Genomic DNA, 18,822 nt, shown 5'->3' on the forward strand with positions numbered 1-18,822 from the left:
GAGTGGGAGCAAGATTGTCTTTCTAATATTGTATGTTGACGACATACTCCTGATTGGGAATGACATACCTCTCTTAACTTCGGTGAAAGTATGGTTGAAGAACCATTTCCAGATGAAAGATCCGGGTGAGGCACAAAGAATTTTGGGCATCCGTATCTATCGAGATAGATCACGTCGGATGTTATCTCTCATCAGAGTCTTACATAGACAAAGTCCTAGAGAGATTCAACATGACTAACTCCAAAAGGGGTTTCTTCCTATGGCTCCAGGGGTGCATTTGAGCAAGTCTCGGGCACCCGAGACACCGGAAGAGAAAGAGCGCATGACACGGATTCCTTATGCCTCGGCTATAGGATCAATCATGTATGCCATGATATGCACACGTCCGGGCGTGGCATATGCATTGAGTATGACAAGTCGATTCCAACAAAGATCCGGGTGATTCACATTGGATGGTCAAGAACATTCTTAAGTACCTACGGAGGACTAAAGATTGGGCATTGACTTATGGAGGCCCTCAAAAGCTATGCGCAACCGGTTTCGCAGATTCTAGCTTCCAAACGGATCGTGATGACTCGAAATCTCGATCGGATTCGTTTTTACTCTTAATGGCGCTGCATCGGCTCGAAGAGTTCCAAACAAAGTGTTACAAAGAGATTCTACGACGAGTCCGAGTACTATGCCGCGTCGAAGGCTGCAAAGGAAGCGATATGGATGCGTCAATTCTTACAAGGACTATCAGTAGTGCCTAGTTCGAATGACCCAATCACCATCTATTGTGACAATAGTGGTGCCATCTTCCAAGCTAAGGAGCCAAAGTCTAGCAACAAGTCTAGACATGTACAACGGAAAGCTCATCTAATCCGAGATTACGTGGAGCAAAAGGAAGTAGTGATAGAAAAGATTGCTACCGATGATAACATAGCAGATCCTCTCACTAAACCATTACGACAAGATAAGCATGAAGGGCATGTTAATTCCATGGGAATTAAACATGTTCCTGAGTTGTAGTACTCTTTTATGGATTAGATTCATTCTCGTTTGTACTCTATACGACATCATCGTTTTGATATTTATATATTTTGTTTTTCATGTGGAATTGTACGACAATTTTGAACACCACAAAGTGAACTGAACAAACATTATATTTTTAGTCCTTAATTGCCCACATGAGCTGATAACTCTGGCAATTATTTTGTGACGTTGGTTGATGGTGGGTTCAACGAGCCATAAGTCAACCAGTTGATCGACCAATCACGAGAGGCGATTTATACGGATATCTCGTAGGACACAATTGTGACATCGACGTGGAGTCCTAAATGTTTTATAACATTCGGTGCCAGGTCGTGGATAGGACCTCCATGGTGATCCTAAGAGTCGATTCTTTTGACTATCGACTGTCTCTTAAGACTACGACAGATTTTGGGTGACTTTGGTTTCTTTCTCACGGTCATCCGTAACAGGGGGCCAAGTAGATTTTTTCTAGGTCATTTCATGCTGTGCTTAGATCGGAAGGAGTCGATAAGGAAATATTCAGCCTTTATCGTGTACTCGATATTTCTCGGGGCCACTCGAGGAGTCAGAATCGAAATGCATGGCCATGCTCGAATACGGATTCGTTTTATCAGTTAAGTTACTCTCTAGTCGGGGAAACCACTCTAGATACAGATCGATTGTAAAATACGACCTTTGCGGATCCGGATCTGCAAATTGTTTTACATTGAGTGGGAGAAATTTTTAAATGAATATGAGAATCGGTTATCGCACATACACTTGTACGGACAAGTGGGAGTTTGTTGGAGTTATGTCCTCCAGTTAGTGCGGATAACGTTATTACACATACACTTGTACGGACAAGTGGGAGCTTGTTGGGGCTGGTGTCCTCTACAGTTAGTATAACAACATTTAAATCTCTAAAAGGATCAAAGGGCATACTTTTGGTATTATTATCAGTTGATCCACGTTTATCAATAACGGTTGGCTTGCTAGATAAGTTTGACGTTATTGTCATACAGATGGCGGTGATCAACTGGTCCCTAAAAGTCACACCTATAGGATACGTTTGAGAGATGTGACAGTATGAAAATACAGTCATGTTGATGCCTAATATGACTAACCAGTTAGTCAGAGTTATTGACTAGTAATTAGTCAAACGCGATGTTGAGATAATTATTTAATACGGATTAAATAATCATGGCGAAAACGAATTAAGCGGTTAATTTGAAAATTGAATATAAGCAATTATATTTAATTAATGTATATTGAATCAATCAATTATACAATATTGTCTTTGTCGGACACGTATTAATATATCGACTGAGTCGTGTTACTAGTTGATATTTTAAACCGATAACCGATGACGATTTATAATTGAAAACCCGTCGTATACATTTTAGCGAGACGAGTCGGACCATGAGTTAAAATGAGGAGAAAGTGGAAAGCCCACTCACTCCCCATGAAACCCACGGACCGAGTGAACAAAAGGGAGGGCATCTCTCTTTTGCAAGTGATCATCTCATTTTTACTGAAACTAGGGTTTTGGAGATTATTCCTCTGAAACCTAGATCTCACATCAGAAAACCTCACAAAATTCTCTCAATATTGCAAGGCAATTAGAGAATTCTTTCTAGCACAAGGGGCATAGTCTCAGACGGTCTTGGGTGCAACGATTAGGAGGAAATCTACTTTGATTTCTGTTCTTTACGCCGCATTTCAAAGGACCCGAGATTGATTCTTGTTCCTTATCGTTTCTCTATTGTATTTATGTTTTATGACGATAATCGCATGTTAAATTTACGTTATAGTCCTAAATTTAAAGGGTCTTATACGGATATTACCCCACAGATTTTTGTGGAGTTAAGGCTTGATGGGGTTATGGCTTGTAATGTGGCTTGGAAATGGATTCTGTTGGCTTGATGTAGCCTGAGCACATATAGGTAGGTTAAAATGACGTGGGTTCAAATTTCCAAGTCTTGGCCCTAAAGGATGGGTATATTTGACAAGCTTGAGAGGATTCTCAAAATTTCTAACTATCTCCCTGTAACGGTCTCGAGAAGGACTTAGGGTGTGTGATGTGTGAAAGGCTAAAAGAGGGTGCTAGCTGACCATCTTCATTGATGTCTTGATTCTATACTGTAACTTGATTTTATATAGACTTCAGGAGTATTCCGTTCAGCATTTGATTTCAGACTTGTTCTTGATTCAGATTCAGATTCTTGGTCTAGAATATATCTCGGCTTCTTGCTCAGATTTTTTATTCGTGTTTTGAAGATAACTGTGACTTTGGATATTGACTTGACTTGCTCGATTGAGCCTTATTCTTTTGACTCTTTTGTCTTCGATTACGGGCATAACTGCGGCCTTGGCTATTGATCAGTTTTTCTTGATTGAGCCTTTGTCTTTGATCACGGCTCGTATTGTCTTGGATTTTCTTGTTACCATGGATTTGGGTTAGACTAGCACCTTTGGTGTGAAACCGGTTGGTCCTTAGTAACACGGGTTGTTTATTGTGGGGAATTGGCTTGCCTTCCGTCATGGATCGCTAATAAGGGAGACGGTCTGGATTCGTCCTAGAATCTCTTGAGATATGCTCGTCGTAGACTAGGGTTATATTGTGGTTTCTATTGCCAGACATGGAATAGGTAAAGAAAGAACACGGAGTTTCAGGTCCTCTACAACTTGGAATGGAACATCATCTAAGTGTACTCACATCGACTTTGAACGTGTGATTGTTGTTGTTCATTTTAAAATGTCTCAAATCAATTCTTGTTGTCACAGGAAAAGGTAAAGGAAGAGATAGGATAGAATATGTGGATTGAAAAGTGTACTTTTATTGAAATGAATAATGAATGTACTTAACATAGACTCGAAAAGACATGTGACTCGTGGGACAGCCCCCAGGTTGTCAGTAGAAATGGAAATGGACACGAAGAAAGACACTATGATAAAATTATAGGATAGAAAGCCTAAGACTCGGACTCGGACTTTGACGCGATCTTAGATCTAGACTCGTAATCATCGGCCCACGCTTGAACATTTACTCTTCCAGCAACTGGCTTCGACATCCGGCTTTGAGCATTCACCCATTTGAGCACCTCGTCCTCATCATTGGGAACACTGAAAGGATAATAGTCAAGAAAAGTTTCCTGATAAGCTGCATATCCATGAGGATCGCTTAAGCTACCTTGTGGGTTAAAGGTTGAGAGGGACAACCTCCCGCTTTCGATCATATCCTGAATGACGTTTTTTAATTTGTAACATTTCTCTGTATCATGCCCTTTGCCTCTATGGTATTTGCAGTACGAATTCTCATCCCAGAACTTGGATTTCTTCTCTGGGTCAGGCGTAGGTCCTATAGGCTTCAACATTCGTTGTTCCATGAGTCTATGAAAGGCATCGGCGTATCTAATACCAATGTTGGTAAATTTCCTAGGAGGTGTGCCCTTATTTTCGGAAGCATTTGTAAATGGCCTCGGAGGGTTGTTAGGTTTCTTTGACGAAGGATCCATGAGGTTGCCTTTGTTGATTTTGGTTCTTGGATGAGAAGAACTAAGAATAGATTGTCCATTTGTTGCTTTCTCCTTATGACTGTCAAGTTGAGGGTTTGGCTGGACACTTTTCATTTTGAGAGGTTGGGCATCAAGCTTCTTACCCATTTCGGCGAACTGGTTTTCTATGTTGGAAAGTCGAGAGTTTAAACTATCAATAACTCCCTCTATTTTGGAAAATTTGTTGTCGAAGGCCATGGAAAGCATGAGCATTCCACTTTGGATATCTTCGTCTTCGAGGACATAGATTTCTTTGTCATCATGACGATTGAGGATATGAGAACAATCCAGGAATGATTCTTCATCATGTTTAATGATATTGGACCCAAGAGGGTCGGTCTTCTTGGATTTCTTGGCGGAAGGTGGCACAGGAAGCTTGCGATCCTCGATCATATCCTGAATAATATGCTTTAGACAAAAGCATTCCTTCGTATCGTGTCCCCTACCTTGATGGTACTGACAATATGAATCGCCCTTCCATCTAGGGAATATCTTTTCAGGGTCTGAGGTAGGACCAATTGGATGAAGTTTTCCTTGGGAAATCAGTCTTTGTAGAGCTACTTCATATGTGGTTCCGAGGTCATGGAATTCCCTATGAGCTCGTCCCGGCCTTCTGGGTGGAGTTTGTAAGAGGTTAACTCCCTTTCCTTCATTGGCCTTCTTAGATGGGTGAGTTGTCTTGAAGCTATGCCCTGGCCTTGGGGTATGAGAAGATGGTAAATGTTTCATCACATCTATCTTCTTTTCCATATTGATGACACGAGCGCTCAAGTCTTCGATGGTGGCATGAAGCTTAATGATTGCAACACTTAGTCCCTTGACGTTGACAGATAAACATTTTTGAACACTTTCATTGGAAATTGCAGAATTCCTACCGAGAAGAAAATGACGTGCATTACAACTTGATTTGACATGGGATCATGCATACTAGAGCAACAAACAAAGGATACATGACGAGACGAGATGACTAGACTCTTGACTTGTGAATCCAGGAAATGTCGTGAGTGACTTCTCGTGTTTGGATTCACGGTGTTTGACCTTGACCTTTAGACTCGAGTGTTGACTTTGACAGAGTGACATTTATGTGGTTGACTTGATTGACGGGATTGGCGACACATGTTGATTCTGGACTCGAGGTTTGCTTATAGGTGTTAAGAAGACTGTTGTGGTTTAGAACCGAATATGAGGCCCATTGAGACTCGTGTGTTGAGCCTCGAAATGTGTGACTCGAGGTGTCGAAAATGCTTAGATCCTAACTGAATTGGGGTAGGGAGTCCAAAATGACGGCGTGACGCCTTAGGACTTGACTTGAATTTGAAAAGACCCAAAAGGTAAAAGGAGACGGGTTTATGACTCGACAGAGTTTCGACTAGGACATAGTCGGTTTGAACTTTGACTCTAACTTAGCCCAATTGAATTTACACATTCACATTTACACGGTTTGAAAATCTATATTTTGGTTTTTTTTTTTCTTTTCTTTTTTGGACTTTTTTTTTTCGTTTTTTTTTTTGGACCTTTTTTTTTCGTTATTTTTGTTGTTGTTTTGTATTTAGTTTTGAAATTGGTTTTAGGCCCGAAGTTTGACTTAATATATGGACAGAGTTTAGGCTTATTTTGCGCTATTTTGAAAAGGATTTTATTTTACAAAATGGTTTTGTTTACAAAATGGTGATCACATATGATACAAACATATATACATGCATTATAACGGGATGCTGAGTGCATTTAAAAGGTTTTGGTTTAAAGGGTGGGTTGCCATACCGAACGATCAAACCCGAAGTCTGTGGAGAGGCTCGTACCAAACAAGAGTAAGGCCGATTCCTAGTCCATTTCCTCAAGTAGTGAAAGTCCTTGATACAAACAAGAGTAAGTACCATGGTATGGATGACGTCAATCGCTATCCATCCTTAGGCCCAAATAAGAAATAGGACCGTTTAGACGGGACGATTGGTCGAATGGGTTGGGTTGGGCCTAGGAAGGCCGAATGAAACGATCTAGGAAGACCGAGTTATGAAAACCGACAATTGTCTCGTACAAACTATTCCCTAACCTTGTTCAAATTTCACCCTTTTGGCTACACGTAAGTGTATTATCCCCAGTGGAGTCGCCAAACTGTGGACATGGGCCACGGGGGCGCTTGGGAAAACAAGCGTTTGCATTTTGTGGAGTCGCCACCAATTTTTATGGGAAATTGGAACCGTTCGAATACCTCGTGTCATGTCAAGACACAAAGTAGAGACATGAACACTAAGCAATCGTTACCCTTAGCATTCTATGTCTAGAATGACTCTCGTGGATGCCAATGAACACGGATGTTCACAGAGATCTGGATTAAGGGGTGAGGGTACGTATTAGGAAGCTCTTTTGATCGAACACCTAATCTCGCCCGCCTCGATAGCGGCCTCTACTAATGATTAAGGAAGATCGTCTATACTCGATATATTGTCGATTATATGCATGCAATGCAACATCCATTAGATTAATCCTAGCATGTGAGAATTAATACTAAGTCGGTGAAATAAGTAATTTAGCATACAATTGATGTCGAAGTTGGAATTAAGATTGATTACATGTGAAAACATACAAGAAATACGATAAAAGAAATACAATAATAAATACAATAATTACAACGGATTAATTGATTTATGTCGAAAATACTTCTAAAACGGATAATTTGAGAAAGAATAAAGGAATTAACGAACATGAATTAGGGCGATAATACGATTAGTAGTTAATTAAATACGTAATTAATAAACTAAGTCAAGGCAAGACGGGAGTTCAGAGACAGAAATCAGCCAGGAACAGGCGCAGCAGAGCTGCGTCCCTTGGAAGAGGCGCAGGAGTCGCTGCGTCTGTTCCTTGGCTCAGTTCTGGCTGTGAAGCCGGAATTGCAAGTCGTTAATGTTCGTTGGTGAATTTAATGATTGATTAATGATATTGACTCGGATGAAAGTGATTAGCATATTATTTACATATGATTAACGGTCATAAAAGCGATAAAACATGGATGAAACGAATTAGAACTAATTAATTACAAGGTTAAAAGGTTAATTAGCAAATTGATGAACTAAACAAATTAATTAGGTTAAATATGATGAATTAATGACGAGCATGACAATAAACAGATGAAAATATATCAAAGGTCGAATTCCAGAAACTCAATATGAACGAATTGAATTCCTACAACCCGGATTGAATTTAATGACGAAAACCCGCAAATATTGGATTATAAGGGATTTAAGTCGGATTTTAATGACGAATTACATGTGTTAACGATGAGAATTAATATACATGTAAAATTAATATGCTATTATGGTCAAAGAATTAACAAGAAACAAACGAAAACAATAAGAAACGAACGAATTTCAGAGGACGAAGGAAGAAGAAAGGAAGCAGGAACTGCGGCAGCCTCACGAAGAGGCGTAGCAGGAACTGCGCTCCTTCGAAGAGGCGCAGTAGTTGCTGCGTCCTTTCTCGACGGTTTGTCTTCTGGAAATCCGTAAATAGAGGTTTTAAAGCACGGTTTTAGAAATCGATTTTAATTGGTATATTCGATATGAACCTTACAATTGATGATACAAAAAGTAAATAACAATAACAAAAGAGAGATTTACACCCTCAGACTTACATGTTTGACGAAGCGAGATGAACTAAGTTATCGATTAGCGATGCTCGACTCGAACTATAATGCAAATATGAAAGTGCCCTCGTAAGAGGAAAACGATTAGATTAATTAAGTTGATTGATTGTGGAGTTGGTCAAATTGGTCGGTCATGCAAAACGAGGCTGGTAATCAGAAAGATCCGAGTTTACGTGGTCGAAAGTTCAAGCACGTAGACGCCAAAAAGTAAGAACGTGGTCTAGAATGCAAAGGGAGAAGAGAAGGGCGGACACTCGCGTGAGAAATATGTGAGACCGAAGATCTCTATTTATACTAATCACGGAATTAGGGTTTAGGAAAGGAGAGAAAGATCCGGAAATAACCGACTTAGGTTAAACACGGAAACTTGGACAAAAAGAAAACCTTGAGGAAAAGGCGCAGCAAGCAGTGCGTCCCTTGGAAGAGGCGCAGCATCTGCTGCGTCCTTTCCTCAGCGGGTTCCTCCTGCGCAAGAAAGCGCGTTTGACAGACTGTCGTATTTTAGGCATAACTTTCTCTACAAGACTCGGAATAAGGTGATTTCGGTGGCGTTGGAAATCTAAGAAAGAGATATAGAACTTTCTGTGAAATAGGCCTGACCCAAAAAAGTTGTTATCGCCTCGTAAAACGGGCCTAAAGGTCGAGTTATCATTTTAGCTAAATGAAATGCACATTTTGTAATGTAAACTTTTAGTTTAGCCTAAAGAAGTGACATGAGACTCAAAATGAGATATAATCATGACATTTTATGACATCCTAACCTTAGGTAGACAAGCACATAGCTTTGACTCGGGATTTGACGGTTTTAGGAAATGAAGACGGTTTTTGACCCGGACTCCAAATGTACTCTAATTACTGCCAAAACGACCGTATCGGCACGTAAATGACAATTAAGAGGTAGACATAAATGTTTGAGCAATCACTTGTCGATAAACTTACGAACTGTCACAAATCGTTCCGCGTACCAAACATGCGGCCCAATCATCACCGGGTGGTTTGCGGGAGGTGCAGAAATGAGGTGTCTACAAGTTTCATATGCAATTACTGAATATGTATATGAGTATATCACCGACGTACTAAAAATATTGTAATATTAACAACACCGTTTATATTCAAAGTATATCAAAACACAATGAACCTATATAAATTTGAAATATCATAACGCTGTTACAATATACAATCATAATTAAATGGTGATACAAAAATCTCAAAATTTTCTTCATTATATATGCATTTTTCATTGTCATAACTCACTCATAAATCAGAGTTGTCAACCCATTTTCACTTGTGATGCAACGTATTGTTAAACATGTATAAACAACTAAACACCAATCTTGGAAAATAGCAACCTTATTATCATATACAGCGAAATAACTGTTTTATTAGGCAAGATTATACATTTTAAGGTGAGTTTTGTAGTTTTAATTATTATAGTCATTGCTTCAAGCCCAAACCCCATCATGACCGTCCCCAAAGCCTATCATTACTCGTACTTTTGTGAATGTTAAGTAATCTATATGGTATTTTTCTTTTGCAATTTCAATACCCCATTTTTAATCATGTCATTATTATTTGGAGCGATTTTTTCAAATAATATTTATGTGCAGCTTTACTCATAAACTCTTGAATAGTTACTTTTTACAGTAATTAAAATTTTCATCAATTAATTTTTATGCTAGAATTTTGTTGTATTTTTTATTTCGTATTTTTGCCATTTTTTTCTTTTTGTTGCTTTAAATCAACTTTTTAGAATAATTCTTATTTTTAATATTTTTGGTATGTTGATATTGATATGGTTATCGTTAAAAATAGGGACGTGCTATATCCAACACAATTTTTACTAAATCCTACACAATTTTTTCTACTTTTTCCGACTTTGTCCCTCTCATTTCTTACCCGCAAATAACACTTAGGAGAGGGAGAGAGAGGGGAGGCCACTGGCCACGTAACATCCGCCCTCCAGCCGCACCACCAGCAGACCGGCAATGGAGAAGGGGAGTGGGTGGTTGGGTGGACGTCGATGGCGAAGACGGTATGGGATTAGGTCGATGGCGGGGCTGCCATAGTGGAGGTCAGAGATTTTTGGAAAGAAAATTGTGTTTAGATTACATGATAGTCTTGAATCAATCCAAATTTGATCTAGCATCTGAGTGATGTTATCAGTGAAGTCTTTTGATTGCTAATTAGACAGGTTAAGGCCCTGTTCTTTTGGACTGAAACGGAGCTGATCTCAATCGAATCGAACTTATAGGATCTCGAATCGAATCGAATCAACTTATAGGATCCGAATCGAATCGAACTTATAGGATCGAATCGAATCGAACTTATTGGATCTCGAATCGAACTTATAGGATCTCGACGAATCGAACTTATAGGATCTGAACTGAACTTTTAGGATATGAACTGAACTTACACGATCTGAATTTAAATTAACTTAAGTTAATTTAACGTAATAATAATAATAATAATAATTATTATTATTATTATTATTATTATTATTATTATTATTATTATTATTATTATTATTATTATTATTATTATTATTATTATTATTATTATTATTATTATTATTATTATTATTATTATTATTATTATTATTTTATGGAAGGATGCGCGCATCTTTCATTAAATGGAAAACAAAAGTTTACATGAAATTGGTGGGGAGCCGAGAAACAAGCTGGGCTCCCACACCCTTAGCAACAACAAAGCTAAGTCTAGTAAAAATGTAAGCAGCCACCCGAGCCTCCGCATCCTGAGATACCGAAATGTATTATTTATAAATTATTATTATTATTATTATAAAAACACAAACTTTTATTGAGATTAAATAAAAAATTTACAAGAAATTACACTGATAAGAAAACATAGTCTAAAACACAAGGTAAGATAATAACATTTTTCCGCTTTATATACATTGGTTTGTTTATACATTATACTACGGTTACATTACGATAAAAAATAATGAGAAGAGTGATAATTTTTTTAAAAAAATAATAATGTATATATTTATCGAATAATTAATAATGCCAAATGTTTTTGTGTCGGTTCTAAAAATAATATCTGTATATAACTTTTCTAAACTTAATTTATAGGATCTGAACTGAACTTATAGGATCTGAACTGAACTGAACTTATAGGATCTGATCTGAATTGAACTGAACTTATAGGATCTGAAGTGAACTTAAATTAAGTGACTTTAAGTTCAAAAGAACAGGGCCTAAGTACTTATGAGATGAACCACAATCACCCGTACAGACGAATTCATTTTTAGATATATGAATTTGCAGGGTTTGTTTTCAATTTGGGTAATTAGACATGCTGATTCACGATAGATTGTTGTCTTTTTGAGTGTATATCAATTCCATGTTTATCGTCTCCTTCCTCTCAAGTCTCGACCACCACGACTAAATACAACCGCCACAACCACTCCCTTCAATATCAATTTTTTGAACCCTAATTTAAAAAAAAAACACTTATAAAAAAACATTAATTCAATCAATTAAAAGATGTAAACTAATGAAATTAACAATTAAACGGAAAATTTACATGTTATTTGTACGAATTAAGATTTATAAGTGTCAAATTATTAACGAATTGGTTAGGGTTTGAGGGGGGAGAGAGAAAGAGAAAACTTTTTTTAACAAAGATTTTCAAAGAAGGGTAAGGTTGGAAAAAAGAGGAAAAGTGTGTAGGATATAGTAAATTTGTGTGCGGGATTTAGCAATTGCGTAAAAATATTGACGGTAAGTGAATGTTGATGTTCTGTATATACAAAATTAAAAAGGGATATAACTTTATTTGATTTACTTGATATAGTTTAACTAACATTTTTGGTCATATTGTTCCAAAGATTCTTTAAAGTAACTAATTTTAGAATGTCATTTATCTGATTTACTTGATTTGTTAAAATTGAAAATGAAAATAATACTAATCAGCGTACAAAATATTTACTAAGTTGTAAACACAGATGTAAAAGTCAACCAAAACAATTAATTCTCATGTTTTCTCAACATGGCCCACCTTTACTGATTCTTTGAGGAAATGAAAAAAAAAAAAAAAAAACTGCATATAATAACGTGGGTTAATGAGGATGCTTTAAATGTTTTTGTATTAATAAAGATAAGATTGGTTAGGGTTTGAGGGGGGAGAGAGAAAGAGAAAACTTGTTTTAACAAAGATTTTCAAAGAAGGGTAAGGTTGGAAAAAAGAGGAAAAGTGTGTAAGATATAGTAAATTTGTGTGCGGGATTTAACAATTGCGTAAAAATATTGACGGTAAGTGAATGTTGATGTTCTGTATGTACAAAATTAAAAAGGGATATAACTTTATTTGATTTACTTGATATAGTTTAACTAACATTTTTGGTCATATTGTTCCAAAGATTCTTTAAAGTAACTAATTTTAGAATGTCATTTATCTGATTTACTTGATTTGTTAAAATTGAAAATGAAAATAATACTAATCAACGTACAAAATATTTACTAAGTTGTAAACACGGATGTAAAAGTCAACCAAAACAATTAATTCTCATGTTTTCTCAACATGACCCACCTTTACTAATTCTTTGAGGAAATGAAAAAAAAAAAAAAAAAAAAAAAAAAAAAAAAAAAAAAAAACTGCATATAATGACGTGGGTTAATGATGATGCTTTAAATGTTCTTGTATTAATAAAGATAAGATTGCAAATATCCAACTGTAAAATGGAGGAAAGGATTTGAAAAACAAATCCTATAAAATTAGCGCAATCTAAGAAGGAACTGTAGAAATAAGCCTCATGATCCATGTCGTCCTCGAGAGTTGCCTGCAATGAGCCTCATCCCATACATCCTCCCGCTAATTAGTTTGAAGCTAGAAATGATCGGTACTAGTAAACCGTGGAACTGCGGTCACCTCAAGTAAGATCGGTTCTTTCTTAGGAAGCTGGTGTCTACAACTTTGACAATGAATAGTCCAATGCATCAACAAGAAAATCTGTATAGCAAGACATGATATTACCAAGTAAACAAAAATCATTAGATAATTAAAGTGGAATCAGCTATAAAAAGCATTAATACAACTTATTTAGAAAGTTAAGTCGAAGATATGCCGTTTGAAAACTCGGTCCAGTTGGGAGTTGCACTGCTATAGTTATCATTGTTTTTGCAGTAAGTGAATTATACATCTGATGTAGTACATCAGATGTTATAGTTTTTGAGTATTAAAATAAAGTTTTTGAGTTTATTTACTTAAATTTTAATCTCAAAAAGTTACATTATAACTCAAGTGAGTCTGTAGGACGCATACAACGATCTCATTTGAGTTTTATGTTAATTTTCTAGGTAACAACTTAATTATAAACGGAAATGGTAACTATTGACTAAGAAGAGATTGCGGAATTTAAATATAAAACTATTGAGTGGGACACCGAAACTACTTGTCTTTATAATAAAGGATAGAAGATATGATCACCTGCATCATCTTTGGTGAAACACATCGGAGGCTTTATTCTGAAAACATTTCCATGAAGTCCCCCTTTGCCGACCAGAACACCGAGCTCTTCATAGAGAAAAAAGATCCGACAACTGCAAGTATCAGTAAAGAGATACAAGTAGGAAGCTATTGAAGTACGTGCACTCTGATATTCACTTACCTCTTAGTTTTTCAAACACAATAGCAGTTTCTGTTTTGGCTGGAGTTTTCGCTGCCCTGTCTGTAACCAGTTCTATTCCCACCATCAACCCCCTTCCTCTAACATCACCAATAACTGAGAGAGAGAAAAATCCAAGCAAATGATAAATTCAGACATGTGATAATGTATTAAGGGAGCTCATTTAACTCTAACGATCGACAAACCTATAGAGCATTTCATCAAGGACACATTAAAAAGCCCAACAAAGGAAAGAAACAGCGTGTAGGTGTACATGATGTTTGGCGTGCAGAAATAGTATGGAAATGTATAGGGTCATTGAAAATTCCGGTAGTGAGGGTTTATGGTCGGAAGATTACACATTTTCCGAGATTACTGCATTCAAAATAAGATCTCAATGACTGGTTTTTCTACCTCACCAACATAGCTTACTCAACTATGATTGCCACAATCATGGGAGTAAAAGCAGGTTTGTACACCGAGTAATTCAACTGAAGAGATGTGACTTGTGGGTCAAGTGAAAGCTGTAAAATGTGTGATCAAAGTACAACACTGTAGGACACATCCTTTGATACAAATCACCAGCAAAAATATAGCAAAGAACATAAGTAACAATGATGTTTAATGTTTTTGGTAGAAAATGAAATTTCAAGAGCACATACTATCATGCTTTTGTTGAAGATGTTTCAAGCGTTCAATCAAATGGGAGCCAACTTGAGCACAATGTTCTTGGCGTTTCTCCTTGTCAATTACCCTTAGGACTGCAAGCCCTCCTGCAGAGCACACAGGATTCCCACCAAAAGTGTTGAATTGAATTTTTTGTGACATGACACTAGCAATCTCCGGTGTAGTCACCACAGCTCCCAATGGTAGACCATTGCCAATCCCCTGTAGTGTTGTTTTAAACACGCATTATATTAAATCCAACCTTCAACATCACAACAAAATAACCAATTAAACAAACGGATACGTGCCAGGCTTTCAAAATGATCACATTATATATGTATACAACAAGAACTAGGGGGAGGCTGATGAGAAAACAAACCTTTGCCATTGTCACAATATCGGGAACAACCCCCTGTGTTTGAAATCCCCAGTAGTGGCTTCCCGTCCGCCCAAATCCAGTTTGGACTTCATCTGCAATGCAGACTCCTCCAGCCTTGCGTACGATGTCATACACCTGTTTCAGATATCCGGGAGCTAGTTCAACTGCTCCTCCCACGCCCTAAATGCAACCCAAAACATATGTAAGTCAAAACAACAGTTAAATGAGTTGTTAAACTAGCTGAATACAAAAGCTTTTCAAACATCAAGCAAAGGGTTTAACCTGAATCGTCTCAGCAATAAATCCAGCTACTTTCCCACACGTTCCAAAATCAATGTGATCTTGAACGTCCCTAGCATAGGCAGAAGAATCTGAACCAAATATGCCACGGTAAGGATCTGGATTGATGACATGATCAATGTCACCCTGCATAAAGTACACGTGTGTAAATTATCAGAGACAAATGCAGTTAGCCTATCCACATGATGTATGTCACCATGTGCAATCAATCTTAAAAGATCTAATTCATAGCAACATGTTTCAGGAAATAAGTCTTATTACTGTGAGATGACCTATGGAGAAATTTAAGTACTTTACAGGGTTCAGCCCAAAGTCATCAAAGTGGTAAGAGTAAATGGCATATGATGAAAGCTAATCAATTCTAGGCCTCCATCATTTATCAAATGCAACTTGATGCTACAGTATGTAGAGGCAAACTAAGCACTTTCAACTATAAATACTAACTTAGCAAATGTGGCAGTGAAGTTTAATTTTAGACTCTCCCAAAAGAAAATCGACCTATATAAACTGAAAAACGGAGAGGAACCTGCGGTATTGAGTATTTCCATGTGTTTAAGGCTGTCAATCCAATCGTACCAGCACTCCCACCATGGTAGGCATTTCTCAATGAAATCATGCCATGATTACCGGAATAAAGTCTGGCCATCAGCATAGCTAGTTCATTTGCTTCTGTTCCCGAGTTGACAAAATACACAACCTGCACAATCATATTTGATTGAAGGTAGAATGGGAATCATGATATCACCAAAGTAATTGAAAGGTGTCTTATGAGCCCAACCTCCAAAATGACAAAATCTTTGCTAAACAAAAGGTAAAAGACATTGTACCTAGCAATTTCCGAACATCAAAAGCAGAAACAAAATGAGAGAATAAATAACGGACAAGACCTGATCTCACTTGAGCATATAATGAACTTTAAATCATGTAAAATTAGCAAGACGGAGTTTTTGCTTAACCAAAAAAGCTAGATACTCAAGGGCAATCAAAGCAGCAATTTAAAAGTAAACATAGTTTCCTACGACAACAAACAATGGTCCATTGCAGAACAGAGCAGAAGTGAAGAGCAGATAGGCACATGCATTTAATTTAAAAGTACAGAGCAGGTGATATAAGATAGGAAAAGGAACCTTAAGGTTTCCAGGCATCTTGGACGCCAATGCTTCCGCAAAGTCACCAATTGCATGGTGTAAGTAGATAGTTGTAGCATGCTGAAGAAGTTGACTTTGCTCTACTATAGCATTCAGAATTTCAGGGTGGCAATGTCCACATGAAACAGTGACAATCCCCGCAAATGCATCCAGATAGCGTCTTCCCGCCTCATCAAATAAATATTGCATCTTGCCCTCCACAATATTGAGCTAAAAACATACGCTACAGAGTTAACGAGAACTACAAAGAGCAGGGCAATAACATTGATGATTCAGCATAACCCCTTTCATACAGTTGAGTCTATGTTTCTCAAATTTTACTTTTTTTTTTTTTTTTTTTCCAAAGTTACTCGTGTCAGACAATTGACAGTCAGACAAGGGAGAGACACTTGTACTCGATCAGTTTAGATCAAACAAATGTAAGTTTCCAAAACAACTAATTAAGTCCAATATATCGCGATTTATCTGTGTAAGATAGTTGGATCGGGTTATTTGATTAGGTCTATTATATTCCTTCTTTGTACTAACTAATTACAACACTTGGTCCTTGATCTGGTTGTTCGGAAAAGTTTATGTACTTTTGGTACTGCTCTCTGACCTCAATACGATCACCCTATAGCATGCCAAAAGTATTTAGGGCTTGCTTGGAATGGGAGTAATTATTAAGGGAGTAATGAGAGCTAAAATAAGAAGCAATAGGAGGAGATTGGTGGTTAGTGGTGGTTGTGGAGGGTGGAAAGAGGAGGTGAGGGAGGAATTACTTGGGGGAGAGGTAGGGAACGATTACTCCAATGGAGTGAGTATTACACTATATTTCCCCATTTCTATCCATTTCTATCTCCAACCCCCATCCCTTCCCTCCATTTTTTTAGTTCATTTTAGCTCTATTACTCCCTTAATAATTACTGTCATTCCAAGCAAGCCCTTAAGGGTAAATTAAGAACTACTTATCAATTTTTAATTTTAATGTCAACTTTAAGAGACATGCATGACGGAGAGTATATATGCTGAAGCCATTATACTCTGATCATGCTGATTAGAAGAATTACAGGAATTACAACAAGAACATCTACCTCCACATTAAGTAATTGTCCTACTAATATTGCATGATCATCATTCTAATGATACATTGACACCCAGATTGTACTTGTAATTTAGGCAGATTATGGCACATCGTAAGACGGTCATGCACAAATGGATTCAATTTACAAGAGCCAGATGAAATCAATCCAAATTCAACACAAAACTAAATCAAATAAAAGCAAACATAGATCATAATACTAAAATTAATCTACAAATAAAGAAAGAATGCAAGTAAATTAGTAGCAAAACTAAGCAGATTAAACAAAAAAAGAAGAGAAAGAATGCCAGTAAAAGTGTAGATGCATACAGGGTTTTGATAATAGTGAAATATAGAAGGACCCAGATAAGTTTTGCGCTTTTTGAGGACATCATCTGTTAATGGACCTTTGTATTCTTTTGGTTTGTAATCAAAACTTGGGATTTTTGGTGCTTCCAAAACAACATCATTAGAATTACAATTAGATGTTGAAATTGTTGATAATCTTCTTGCTATAAAAGACTGATACTTTGTGCATTTTTGCAGGGATTTTTGTCTAAGAATTGCTGCCATGAACATACTACAATCAAAGATATGAAATGGGTTTAGTGATTAAGAAAACAAAAAGTGGACTTTAATGGCGTAAGATAGTGCGAGTTTTGGAATCCAATAATAATGATGAATGATGGAGTTGCTGAGTGTATTGTTTAATGTTTGCTTATTGGATTGGAGTGGGATGGTGACACTCAACTGACGAGGAGATACCATACTCTGTCCCACGTGTAGATTCCCATTATTTATTCTTCGGAAAATGCACGCGGTGCCCTTGAACTTTCGATTTTTGCCCGAAATACCCAATTTTTTGTTCCGGAAAACTTAAAGAGGCTATAACTCGTGTTTACGAGCTCAGAAAGTGACGATTTTTTTTTTCAAATTGATTATCTTTTCGAGATCTACGACTTGAAAAAAAAAAATTGTCGCGTTTGGAATTCGTGACAAAGAGAGATGGTCACTCAAAGTTTGTTCGGTAAATAAAACTTTGACGTACAAAAACTCCTAGCTACGGGATCCAAATACGACAATTTTTTTTTTCAAATCGTAGTTCTCGGAAAGATAATCGATTTGAAAAAAAAAATCGTCACTTTCTAAGCTCGTAAACACGGGTTATAGCCTCTTTAAGTTTTCCGGAACAAAAAATTGGGTATTTCGGGCAAAAATCGAAAGTTCAAGGGCACCGCGTGCATTTTTCCTTTATTCTTTTTTGGAATTTTTAAAAATGAATAATGCTATAAGACAAATTATTATGTGAGTGGTCGTGACGACCCGTTTGGTTCGTATAAGGGTATGGAATCAGGAATTAGATTAGGCTAGTATGATTTGGAACTCGATTCCTAATATCTTGGGTTTGATTCAAGAATGAGGAATCAACTTGGCTTTGTCACTGGTTGTTAAAAGA

At 37.1% G+C, this 18,822-nt stretch overlaps 1 protein-coding gene across 1 annotated transcript; it reads right to left on the reverse strand.

Annotated features, from left to right (window-relative positions):
- Positions 1-12,832: 12,832 nt before the first annotated feature.
- On the reverse strand, positions 12,833-18,136 carry LOC141606400 (alanine--glyoxylate aminotransferase 2 homolog 1, mitochondrial). Its single transcript, XM_074425519.1, has 9 exons — positions 17,697-18,136; positions 16,286-16,516; positions 15,685-15,855; positions 15,141-15,284; positions 14,859-15,038; positions 14,476-14,701; positions 13,817-13,930; positions 13,636-13,722; positions 12,833-13,158 (listed from the first exon to the last, which is right to left on the reverse strand). Exons 1-9 carry the CDS (start codon positions 17,943-17,945, stop codon positions 13,115-13,117), a joined length of 1,446 nt encoding a protein of 481 aa, XP_074281620.1. The 5' UTR covers positions 17,946-18,136; the 3' UTR covers positions 12,833-13,114.
- Between the last annotated feature and the right edge of the window lie 686 nt (positions 18,137-18,822).

The sequence above is a fragment of the Silene latifolia genome, chromosome 1, assembly GCF_048544455.1.
Source record: "Silene latifolia isolate original U9 population chromosome 1, ASM4854445v1, whole genome shotgun sequence".
In the NCBI taxonomy this organism is placed as follows: Eukaryota; Viridiplantae; Streptophyta; class Magnoliopsida; order Caryophyllales; family Caryophyllaceae; genus Silene; species Silene latifolia.

What these genes read in the sequence shown, in the direction of transcription:
- LOC141606400 (XM_074425519.1), bottom strand. Translation starts at nt 17,945, where the DNA reads ATGTTCATGGCAGCAATTCTTAGACAAAAATCCCTGCAAAAATGCACA. An exon ending in TCTTCAACAAAAGCATGATA is followed by an intron (nt 13,931 to 14,475) that starts GTATGTGCTCTT and finishes TCTCTCTCTCAG; the next exon opens with TTATTGGTGATGTTAGAGGA. An exon ending in TTTCACCAAAGATGATGCAG is followed by an intron (nt 13,159 to 13,635) that starts GTGATCATATCT and finishes CTTGCTATACAG; the next exon opens with ATTTTCTTGTTGATGCATTG.